The sequence below is a fragment of the Mus caroli genome, chromosome 15, assembly GCF_900094665.2.
Source record: "Mus caroli chromosome 15, CAROLI_EIJ_v1.1, whole genome shotgun sequence".
Taxonomy (NCBI): Eukaryota; Metazoa; Chordata; class Mammalia; order Rodentia; family Muridae; genus Mus; species Mus caroli.
The window spans coordinates 70,313,696-70,324,277 of record NC_034584.1 but is presented as its reverse complement, the minus strand read 5'-3'; the positions used below and the strand labels follow the sequence as shown (position 1 = coordinate 70,324,277).

The 10,582-nt window shown below is 51.3% G+C and overlaps 2 protein-coding genes across 2 annotated transcripts; one reads left to right on the top strand and one right to left on the bottom strand.

Moving 5' to 3' along the window:
* Positions 1-1,224: 1,224 nt before the first annotated feature.
* On the top strand, positions 1,225-4,208 carry LOC110310968 (testis-specific serine/threonine-protein kinase 5). The gene is made up of 8 exons (XM_021184162.1): positions 1,225-1,681; positions 2,041-2,148; positions 2,328-2,530; positions 2,608-2,663; positions 2,979-3,111; positions 3,193-3,308; positions 3,684-3,815; positions 3,901-4,208. Exons 1-8 carry the CDS (start codon positions 1,478-1,480, stop codon positions 4,065-4,067), a joined length of 1,119 nt encoding a protein of 372 aa, XP_021039821.1. The 5' UTR covers positions 1,225-1,477; the 3' UTR covers positions 4,068-4,208.
* Positions 4,209-4,589: 381 nt separating this feature from the next.
* On the bottom strand, positions 4,590-7,315 carry Hgh1 (HGH1 homolog). The gene is made up of 6 exons (XM_021183686.2): positions 6,592-7,315; positions 6,409-6,509; positions 6,208-6,306; positions 5,913-6,004; positions 5,711-5,833; positions 4,590-5,635 (listed from the first exon to the last, which is right to left on the bottom strand). The coding sequence occupies exons 1-6, from the start codon at positions 7,203-7,205 to the stop codon at positions 5,483-5,485; spliced, it is 1,182 nt and encodes a 393-aa protein (XP_021039345.1). The 5' UTR covers positions 7,206-7,315; the 3' UTR covers positions 4,590-5,482.
* Positions 7,316-10,582: the final 3,267 nt, after the last annotated feature.

Here is a 10,582-nt window from a genome sequence, read left to right as displayed (position 1 = left end):
ACTCACTTTGTAGACCAGGCTGGCCTCGAACTCAGAAATCCGCCTGCCTCTGCCTCCCGAGTGCTGGGATTAAAGGTGTGCGCCACCACGCCCGGCAATAAATCTTAAAAAAAGTATTTTCATTGCTGTAGCTGATCTTTTACTACTTTGTGGGTCCTTTATCCACCCCTCCGTTTCACTCCGTCATTAGGAGAGAAACAAGGATAGAGGGGAGAGACAGAGAGAAAGGGAGGGGGGAATCCCTGATTTTAATTTCTTTCCTTTTGTTTCTTCTTTGACCATAGCTACTAACAAACCATAACTGACCTCCCTAAATGACCAACAACTAACCATGCCGCCTCTTGGGGGCCCTCACATTTATGTACCCTCTGAAAAGTTCTCAAAATTCCAAGAGTCACGCATTGCAGAAATTACCTGCAGCTGGCAAAACCACGCCTCTCCTAGAGCACAAGGCAAATCATGGTCAGCTGCTGTGGACAGTCGAAGCACCCCAAATCCCTACACCTGGGATTAAAAAGAAAGTGTGTTCTTGTAATATTTGTGTGTGTGTGTGTGTGTGTGTGTAAGGGAACAAAAATTCTAGAATTCTCAAAAATGTCTTTACACATTTCTACTTCATAACGGTAACTGTGCTACATGCCATGAATCATAATAAAAATATCTGTGTTTTCTGATGGTCTTTGGTACCTTCAAAGGTACCCACTGCGGTAGAGGGTGACCAGATTAGAGGATCCTGGACCCTTGCCACTCCTGACAGTAGCCTTGGTTAGCATCACCTCCTCAAAGAATGAAATGGCGGCTCGTCTCTCGACTCTTGAAATCCTTAGAAGACTTAACCCTCCTAGCTTCTTTAAAGATCTTGTATAGGGGCAGAAGAAATGGCTCAGCAATTAAGAACACATTTTGTTCTTTCAGGGGACCCAAGTTTAGTTTCCAGCATCCAGGTCAGGTGGCTCACATCCATCTGTCACCCCAGCTCCAGGGGGTGCAAAGCCTCCATGGTACCCCCCCAAATGATGAAAAGGCCTTTCTATTCAATCGCATGCAGAGCGGCCCCCCCAAAGCCACATCCTGGTGCTAGCCCTTCATATTCATTCTCATTCCACAGAAGAAGAACCTAGGGCTAATCCAGAGATGACAGGGCTTAAGAGGAGACCTTTGAGGGCACAATGCAAGTGCATCTCTAGAACCTTCTATTCTAGAACCTACACCCAGTCCTTTGGAGTCTTTACTCTCCAATCAGTCCAGAGCTGTGGAAGCCTCCTCCTGAGGCTCTCAACCTACGCTCTTAGCCTAAAACCCATTACGTCTTCAGAAACGTGACTGTTTTCTCCAAGGGACAGTAGATCCCTCCTGGCCTTCTGCTTCCCTGACCCCCTTGCCCTCTGAAACAAGTCAGACCTCAGCTGCGTCCCTTCCCTGGCTGACGGGCAGTAAGCTGGCCCACCAAGCCCAGTTCTGTGGCGCCCTGCCTTCCATGAGGAGCAGCAGTTGGCGCAAGTCGGATCAGAGGGTGTTCATAGAACAGGTTCGAGAATGCATGAACAACGGTTACTTGCTCTCCTCCAAGAAGATCGGATCTGGTGCTTTCTCCAAGGTCTACCTGGCCTATGCAACACGTGAGCGCATGAAGCACAACCCTAGGCTATCCTCTGACTTGCGGGGCAAGCGCCACACTATGGTGAGGCAGGCCTGTCACCTTCTCTGTGGGTTCCTTGGGGGTACCCTAGCCTGGTTCCATTCTAGAATGGACCCTAGTTCCTGCCCTAACCTCTCTCGGGTACCTTCTAGTTCCCCTAGCTTCCTCTATAGGACCTCCCTCCTAAGTCTGATTTCTTCTCAGCTTCCCAATGCTCTGTTCCCCAATCCCTCAAACATATATGTACCCAGGACAAAAAGTGCGACAGGCACTTTCCTTCCGAGGATATTGCTTGCTCAGCCACATGGAGAAGTTGAGCAATATGTATAAAATAACATATTTTATTCTGGGCCTATTCGTAAGGAGTCTACACACAGTTGAACACTCTACATCTTCCTCAGGTGGCTATCAAGATTGTGTCCATGGCTGAAGCCCCAGCGGAATACTCCAGAAAGTTCCTGCCCCGTGAGATTTTATCACTCAATGCTACCTACAAGCACATGAACATAGTAAGACGGTCCTTACCATGCCAGCGCTCTACCCCATTGCCCCACTTCTTCACTTGGAACCTCTTGTTTGTCCTTGCATGAAGAGTCTTCTCTCAACCTGCAACCGAGAGCTAGTATACCTGACACTCCCAGCCTTCCTCAGGACGACAGTGTACATGGAGTATTGGGGTGTTTGCTAGGTTCAACTGTATGAGACCTACCAGAACAGCCAGCGTTCCTACCTGGTATTGGAGTTGGCAGCTAGAGGTGACCTGTTGGAGCATATCAACGCAGTGTCAGACCTCCGATGTTGCCCAGGGCTGGAGGAGGAAGAAGCCCGAAGGCTGTTCTGGCAACTGGTCAGCGCTGTGGCCCACTGCCACAATGTTGGCATTGTGCACAGGTGAGGGTGCCATCTGGCCTATCTGCCTACCTGGAGATCTGCTGACTCACTTGACCCCACATTCCCTTCTCCCACAGGGACTTGAAATGTGAAAATATCCTGTTGGATGACCAGGGCTTCATAAAGCTGACAGGTGAGGCCACACAGCTCCCTCGGTCTGGTTTAATTCTGGACTCCTACCTCCCAAATTCTGCCTGTCCCACAGACTCCTGTGCCCCAACCTTCAGCTCTCCCACATAGCCTGAATTCAGCTCCTATAGCCTAAACCCACTGACCTGCATCCACGGGAGCCCCTGCCTAGTTTCTCCCTCATTCTTACAACATACAGTTCAGGTTCCTTCCCTTCCCAACCCTCACCATCCTAACAGATGTCCTCTTGAACCCACTCTCCCCAACCTGTCCATCACTTGTGTTCCCTTGCCCCGCCCTGCCGGTACACTGTGTGCAGATTTTGGCTTTGCCAACTGGGTGGGGCTCAAGAACTCTCTGCTGAGCACCTTCTGTGGCTCGGTGGCCTATACGGCCCCAGAGATCCTCATGAGCAAGAAGTACAACGGTGAGCAGGCTGATCTGTGGAGCCTGTGAGTACCCCAGGTAGCCCCCGGCTGGACCTGTGGGTGGGCTTAGAAAGGGACAACACCCTGAGGAAGTTGGGTCCCCAGAGGGATCATCCTCCATGCTATGGTGTCTGGGAAGCTGCCCTTCAAGGAACACCAGCCCCATCGCATGCTGAACCTGATTCGTCGAGGTCCCATCTTCAGGCCAGGGCTGTCCCCAGGTGAGCACCACCAGGCCACGCTCCTTCCAAGGCCCAGTTCCAGCCTGGAGGGTAGCGAGACCAGGACCACGGCGATGAGAATATGGTATCACCCTACCCCCATGTGCTGGAAAAGTACGGTCCTTGAACTGTATGTTGGGGAAGCTGAGCTGCGGTGGGACTGACTTGGAGGGTTACCAATCCTACTGAATATCTAACATGGCACTTTTCCAGAATACCTCACCCCTCCTCTGCACCTCAGTCCCCCTTTTGAGAATAGCCCCCAAACCTTTGCCACGACTAGTAGTGATTCCTGTCAAGCTGCCAACATTTCTGACAGTAGCAGAGTGTGGGTCAGGATTGTGGCAGGCTCCAGCAGTGAGCCCTCCCCTGTAGAGTGCCGGGACCTGATCCGAGGGCTGCTTCAGCTGCATCCATGTGAACGTCTGGACCTACAGCAGGTGGCTGCTCACTGCTGGATGCTGCCTGCAGAACACATGCTGTCCTCTGCACTTGGAGCTCCCGGAGGTGGGAAATGGCTCACAGCTAATTGGTTGGCCTGCAGGCGGTGTGTCTAGCACTCCACATGACCCTTTGCTCTGCTCCATTGCAGAACAGGATCATTCCTGGTCCGCAATAGCCCCAGACAACACAGAGCCTGACAGAGATACCAGGCATGCCAGAAGCAAAGGCTCCAGCCCCTCCAGTGCCAGGACATCTCCAAGGAGACCGTCTCTGGCCCAGCTGTGCAACACCTGGAAGCCTGCACCAGAGCAATAGGTTCTACCACCCTTAGGCTTGGGCGTACCATGGCAGATGGCTGCTCTCTATGTCCCATGTTCCCGAACAAGAACATGGCTGGGCACTCTCTGCTGAATTGAGGGTGGGTGGGTGTGGGAAGATTAAAAAAATGTTCATTCTGTTGAATTAAGGATGCAGCTATCTACAAGGGTGGGCCAGTGGCCTTTGGGTATCTCCTTGGGGACCTGGGTCTGGGGGAAAACACCAGTCTACACGGTGCATGTGCCAACAGTGTCAAAGCTTTAACAAGAGTGCTGCAGAGCATCATGGGGTTGGGCCGGGGGGGGGGGGGACTGAGAAGACTCCTGGTACCCAATGAAAACACCTAGCCATGCATGACAACACATACACCAGGCTTTCAGCTTCAGGGGTATGAAATAGAACACTGCAAACTCCCTTGGAGACTACAGGTCTCAGGGACCTGGAAGGACCTGTTGCTGAAGAAAACTGCACACACAAGTGGAGTGAGATCTGTAGCTCAGAAAGGGGGACACAAAAAAGTAGAGCAAAACTTGCCACGATATCTACAAATTAGGAAGAAGGGGTGCATACACGGAGTAGGCTCCAAATGTTAAGGGTAGGATCGTACAGGGGTAAAAGAACACGCAGGAGAATCTCTTGCAGAGGTAAGCAAGGTGTGCCCCGAAGGAGAGTCTGGATGTCTTTTTTTTTTTTTTTTCGAGACAGGGTTTTTCTGTGTAGCCCTGGCTGTCCTGGAACTCACTCTGTAGACCAGGCTGGCCTTGAACTCAGAATCCGCCTTGAAAGGCAACCGAGGCTTGAGAAAGCTAACCAAGGAGCAGGTTCTAGCTGAATGGTTAAGCCCCAATTCAACCTGGGAGTAAGGAGGCTGACAAGATGAAACAGAGAAACGGAGACAGCAAATGGGAAACCCAGCAAGTGATCCAAAGACAGGCTCACAGGCTCAGAAGGCAGAGCATTCTAGGAAGGGCCTAGGATCCAAGTGTAGTCTGTCTTTTAAGGTCTTGGGTAAGGAAAGCAAAAAGACTCCGAAGGTTGGGGCTCACGGCGCTGTTTACATCTCTAAGCCTATCCACGTCCAGACCCCTCAGTGCCTTCAGGAATGAAAACCTAGTTGGCTTCCCAGGGCTTGCAGTATTTCCAGTCCAGTCCTATCACCAGCTGGGAATAGGCTCTTCATAGCTCCAGTGACCACCGGCATCCTGCCTCATCTGTAGGCAGCTGTGACAGAACCCAGCCAGCTCCAGCTCAGTAGTGCAGCTCTGAACAATGTGCATTATTGCCGGTTGCAACAGGGCACAGGATTGGGCAGCATCCTTGAGCGGCTCAACATTTACTGGGCATTGACCCTAGAACCCTGTGCCAACACTGGCAGAGGTGGGTTTGAAGCTGGCGTTCAGGCCAAAGGGACTTCAGGTGTGTGGGGCACTGTTGCCTCTTAGCTCTTGAGCGAGCTCCTGTTGCTCTTGCTGGTCGAGCTCCTGGAGCTGTTGTTCCACGTCTTCAGGTACCTGCACCTCCAGCAGGTTTTCCATGCCAGCCTCTGGCTCATCACCAATAAGCACCTGCAAGAAGAGGAGGCAGGTGAGCGGGCTCATAAGCCGTTGGCACTTGCCTATCCTTTCTGACCCTGCACTCACCTGGATAAGCTTCTCGCAAGCCATCCGCACATCGGGCTCTGGCTCCCAGCTGTGCAGCTCTCGAAGGATCAGGTAGGCACCCTGGTCCCGTACCTGCTTCCGACCGGGTGCCGTGGCTGTCAGCTAGGAAGATGGAAAAAAGGTTACTCGGATGCCAATACGGACTTGTGGAGAGGCATTAACATCCCAGACCCCTGCTCACCAGCATGACGGCTTCGATGAGCATCTTCCGGATGTCAGCGTCCGGCTCCCGTTGCTTGTCTGGTGACAAGTACTGCAGGTCAACAGGCAGCTCTAGGAGTGAGGGTGGGAGATTATTGGTCCCTGTACCGAACACCCAAGCCCTGCTCTGCCTGGGTGAGCCTTGTGTGTGTCTGTAACGACCCCCTCCTTAAAAGCTGCCAGAGGGACTCCAGACCTGCACACTTCTCCATCTCCCTCTTGTAGTCTTCCCTCTAGCCCCAGACAGCCCTGAGGTAACCACCCAAGTCACTCACGGTCCATTTCTTCCTCGGAAAACTCTTCAGGCCCAGCCAAGGGCAGTAGCAAGAAGGGGAGAATGTCGACTTGGGGCCCAAGTAACCACTCGTGATGTCCTGGAGGTGCCGACAAGGAAGGAGATCAGAATAATGGTCCATTGGGTCCCTAGGGTTCAATCCCCACCTTAGCAATGGCACCACCCCCTCCTTGTCACTCACGATGCTCAAAACAGCAATTCCGAAGTGTTCCTACCACCCCGCCCCTGCGCACCGAAGAGTCTGTGTACTGGGTAAGAGGCAGCAGCCGTTGGACCACGCACCTGTTGAAAGAAGATATTCACTGCTGTCCTTGTTCACTTCCACTTCCCCACCTTCCCGCCCGCGCAGGCGACTGGGTTTCACCTGTCTGGGTCCAGGAGAAAAGCACGCACCTCCGCCTGCTGGCTAAGGTTGGAGAGCAGCGGCCCCAGGTAATGCAGGGGTGCGGCCGCGTTGTAGCTCGGCGTGCACAGCGCGTTGACAAGCCGCTCCAGACCCAACCGCTCCGGCTCAGCGGCCATCAGCTTCTCCATTAACGCAGCACACGGAGCCGGCTCGCGACTCAGGTTGGCCAGCACTGCAGCCGCCTCTTCAGCCCAGGGCCACTGAGGGTCCAACACGCAGCGCAGCAGGCGGGCGGGCAGCTCCGGATCAGCCGCCAGCAGCTGCCAGTGCACACCGGGATCAGCAGCCAAGTTCACGAGCGCGCGGAAGGCATCGCGGGAAGGAGCTGGGGCCGGGGCCACTGCAAGGTCGACCAAGGCCCGCAACAACTCTGGCTGTCCCGCCAACAGCGTGCGGCCGGAGCCCGCACCAGTCAGCGCCAGCACGTGCTGCGCCGCGGCCGCCTGCAGGTCGGCTCGCGCTCCGAGCACCAGGAAGGGCAGCAGTTCCGCCGCCTCCGTGTCCGCGCCAGCCTCCTGCTCTAGCAACCCTCGCTCACCAGAGAGCCCCGAACCTACTCCCGGTGCCCGCATGCCGCCAGCAGTCTCAGTCACTTATCGTACCGGGGCCACTGCCGGGAAAAGCGGAAGTCGTTAAACCCCTTCCGAGGCTGAGAACCTGGCTGAAGAGGGCGGGGCCGGTTTCGGCGCGAGGCATTGTGGGCCACAGTATTAGGCACCCCTTAAGCTGGTGCAGATGTACCCCCACCACCAGATCCTTGCAAGGACTTTTCCGGATGCCTATTGCGTGTTTGCTTTGCCAGGCGTCAGAACAACGCGACCAGCACGCATAATTTGAAGCGAAGCTCGGAAGCCGGTGATCCTGGTGTCTAGAGTGTTTGCTGCCACCCTTTAAACCTGGGTTCAGACATCCAGGAACCGGAGGGCGCAGGACTCTGTGATGAAAAGGCAGCTTTGGACCAGTCTCTGACTTTGCAGAGGGGCTAAATTTTTTTCAGTGCATTTGTTAGGCCCTCTTCAGTGACAGAAGTCTGAGTCAAGCAGGCTTGGGCAAAGGGAACTAATAAATGAATCTATAGTTTGCAGTTTTGGGGACACCTGGTGACAGACGCCCCTGCACAGCTCTCTAGAGCACTGTTCGGTTTCTGTCTTCCATACCTCGCTGCGTTTCTTTGCTTCTCAGTGGCTCCATATTACTACCTTCCACGGGCACATTTGTTAGCACAGATGGGAGGACACTGGCCTTCTCAGCTACGTAATCCTAGCAGAAGATAATTTCAGTACTAGGATCTGTTCTGGGAAAGTATCCCATTTGGTGCTTCTTGTGCCTGTATTAGCAATTAGCTGCCTGGGGTCCTTGCTCTCTCAAAATAGAAATCTTGAGTTAGGGGTTTTTCCAGGGCTGGTCCTTGTCAGGTTTTTGTAGGTGATAGCCAGGAGCCGCCACAGTTCCAGATCCTAAGCAACCTTAGATACTGACTGGGATCCTTCCAGCTACAGTGGCAAAGTGGTTAGGTCTGTGTAGGGCTAACTGTCCAGGTTTCCCAGCTGTTGACAGCGACTAGTGAGTTTCTAAAAAAAAAAAAAAAAAGGCTCCCTTGCCTCTGTTTTGTTTTGTTTTGGAGACAGTGCTGGTTGTCTTGGAACTCACTCTGTAGTCCAGGCTGGCCTCAAACTCAGAAATCTGCCTGCCTCTGCCTCCCAAGTGGTAGGACTAAAGGCATGCACCGCCACTTCCTGGCTCCTTATCTTTTTATAAACATATCACTGTCTAATCTCACAACTGAGGAGGCTGAGGCAGGAAGGTCAGTGTAAGTTTGAGGCCAGCCTGAGCTATAAAATGAGCTGGTCTCAAAGATTTTTCTCATAAACAAAGTTAACTTTGTTAACTTGACACAAAATAGTCACCTAGAAAGGAAATCTCAGTGAAAGTTTAAATTAAGTTGGTCTATGGGCACATCTGTGGGGGCTTATCTTAATTAGTGGAAAGACGTTGCTCACTGTGAGTGTTACCATTTCCTATATAGGAAAGGGGTTTTATAAGCGTGGAAAAAGCAAACATATTGACATGTATGAATCATTGCTGTCTTCTGTGAGTGGAATGTGACTAGCTGTGTTGAGGACTGTTCCCCAAGCACAGCTGTAGCCATTTTGTTCCATGCCTGCCAACCACTTCATATTATATTCCTGATACAGAGAATAGTTTGATTCAGAGCAGAATCAAGTCGACCACATATCTTGTTTCTTCTTAAGAAATTCCACAGCCAGGCGTGGTGGCGCACGCCTTTGATCCCAGCACTCGGGAGGCAGAGGCAGGCGGATTTCTGAGTTCAAGGACAGCCTGGTCTACAGAGTGAACTCCAGGTCAGCCAGTGCTACACAGAGAAACCCTGTCTCAAAAAAACTAAAACCAAAAACCAAACCAAACCAAAACAAAACAAAACAAAACAAAACAAAAAAAAAGAAAAGAAATTCCACAACAGGGCTGGAGAGATGGCTCAGCTGTGAAGAGCACTGGTTACTTGTCCAAAGGTCCTGAGTTCAATTCCCAGCAACCACATGGTGGCTCACAACCGTCTATAATGAGAACTTGGGCCCTCTTCTGGCACGCAGGTGTACATGCAGATACTCATACATTAAATAAAAATTTTTAAAAAATCCACTTATGACCAAATTAAAGATCAGTTTGAACTGATGTCTAAACTGTCAAAGTAGCTTGAGTAAAAACCAGTCACCCTACAGTACTTTCTACACCTGCATATGAGCTCATTGTGGGTTTTGCCTTTATAAACTGGCCCTGGGAAATATTTGGGGTTGCAGTCTTAGCTCCCCAAATCTAGGCTGTGTGCCTGATTCACCAGTCCTGGCTGTGCATTCACTAAACTATTCCTTTAGTAAACTGAGACCAGGGGGCTGGCAAGATGGCTCAGTGGTTAAGTGCACTAACTGCTCTTCCGAAGGTCCTGAATTCAAATCCCAGTAACCACAGGGTGGCTCACAACCACCCATAATGAGATCTGACGCCCTCTTCTGAAGACAGCTACACTGTACTTATGTATAATATTTATGTATAATAATTAATAAATCTTTGGGCTGGAGGGAGTCAGGGACTGAGTGAGTGGATTTGACTGGAGCGAGCAAAGCCAACCAACTGGAGCAAGCAGGATTGACCTGAACAGCAGAGGTCCTAAAATTCAATTCCCAACAACCACATGAAGGCTCACAACTATCTGTAGAACTACAGTGTACTCATATACATAAATTAATCTTTTTAAAAAAGAATAAAATAAACTGAGACCAGAGTGTCTGCAGTTTGTACAGTGGTTTCTTGACCATAACAAGCTGCTCCAGGTTTCTGTTGCCTTGACTTCCCCACAATGATGGATTGCAACCTGGAATTGTGAGCCAAGTCCTCACAACTAAGACGAAAGCAACTAAAGTTGCTTTGTGTGGCCCCGGCTGTCCTAGAACTCAATTTGTAGACTAGGTTGGCCTCAAACTCAAGAGATCTTCCTCCCAAGTGTTGGATTAGGGGCATGCACCACCACACCTGGCTTTTTGGCTTTTGTATGTCTGGTTGTTTTTGTTTTTTTTTTTTTAAGATTTATTTATTGATTATATGTAAGTACACTGTAGCTGTCTTCAGACACTTCAGAAGAGGGAGCCAGATCTCGTTATGGATGGTTGTGAGCCACCATGTGGTTGCTGGGATTTGAACTCTGGACCTTCAGAAGAGCAGTCGGGTGCTCTTATCCACTGAGCCATCTCACCAGCCCTGGTTGGTTTTTGAGATGGGTTCTTTGTGTAGCCCTGACTGTCCTGGAACTCACTCTGTAGATCAGGCTGGCTTCAAACACAGAGATCCACCTGCCTTTGCCTCTGTTTCCCAAGTACTAGAGGTAAAGGCATGCACCAACACCGTTGGGTTTGTTGGGGTGTTTTTTTTTTTT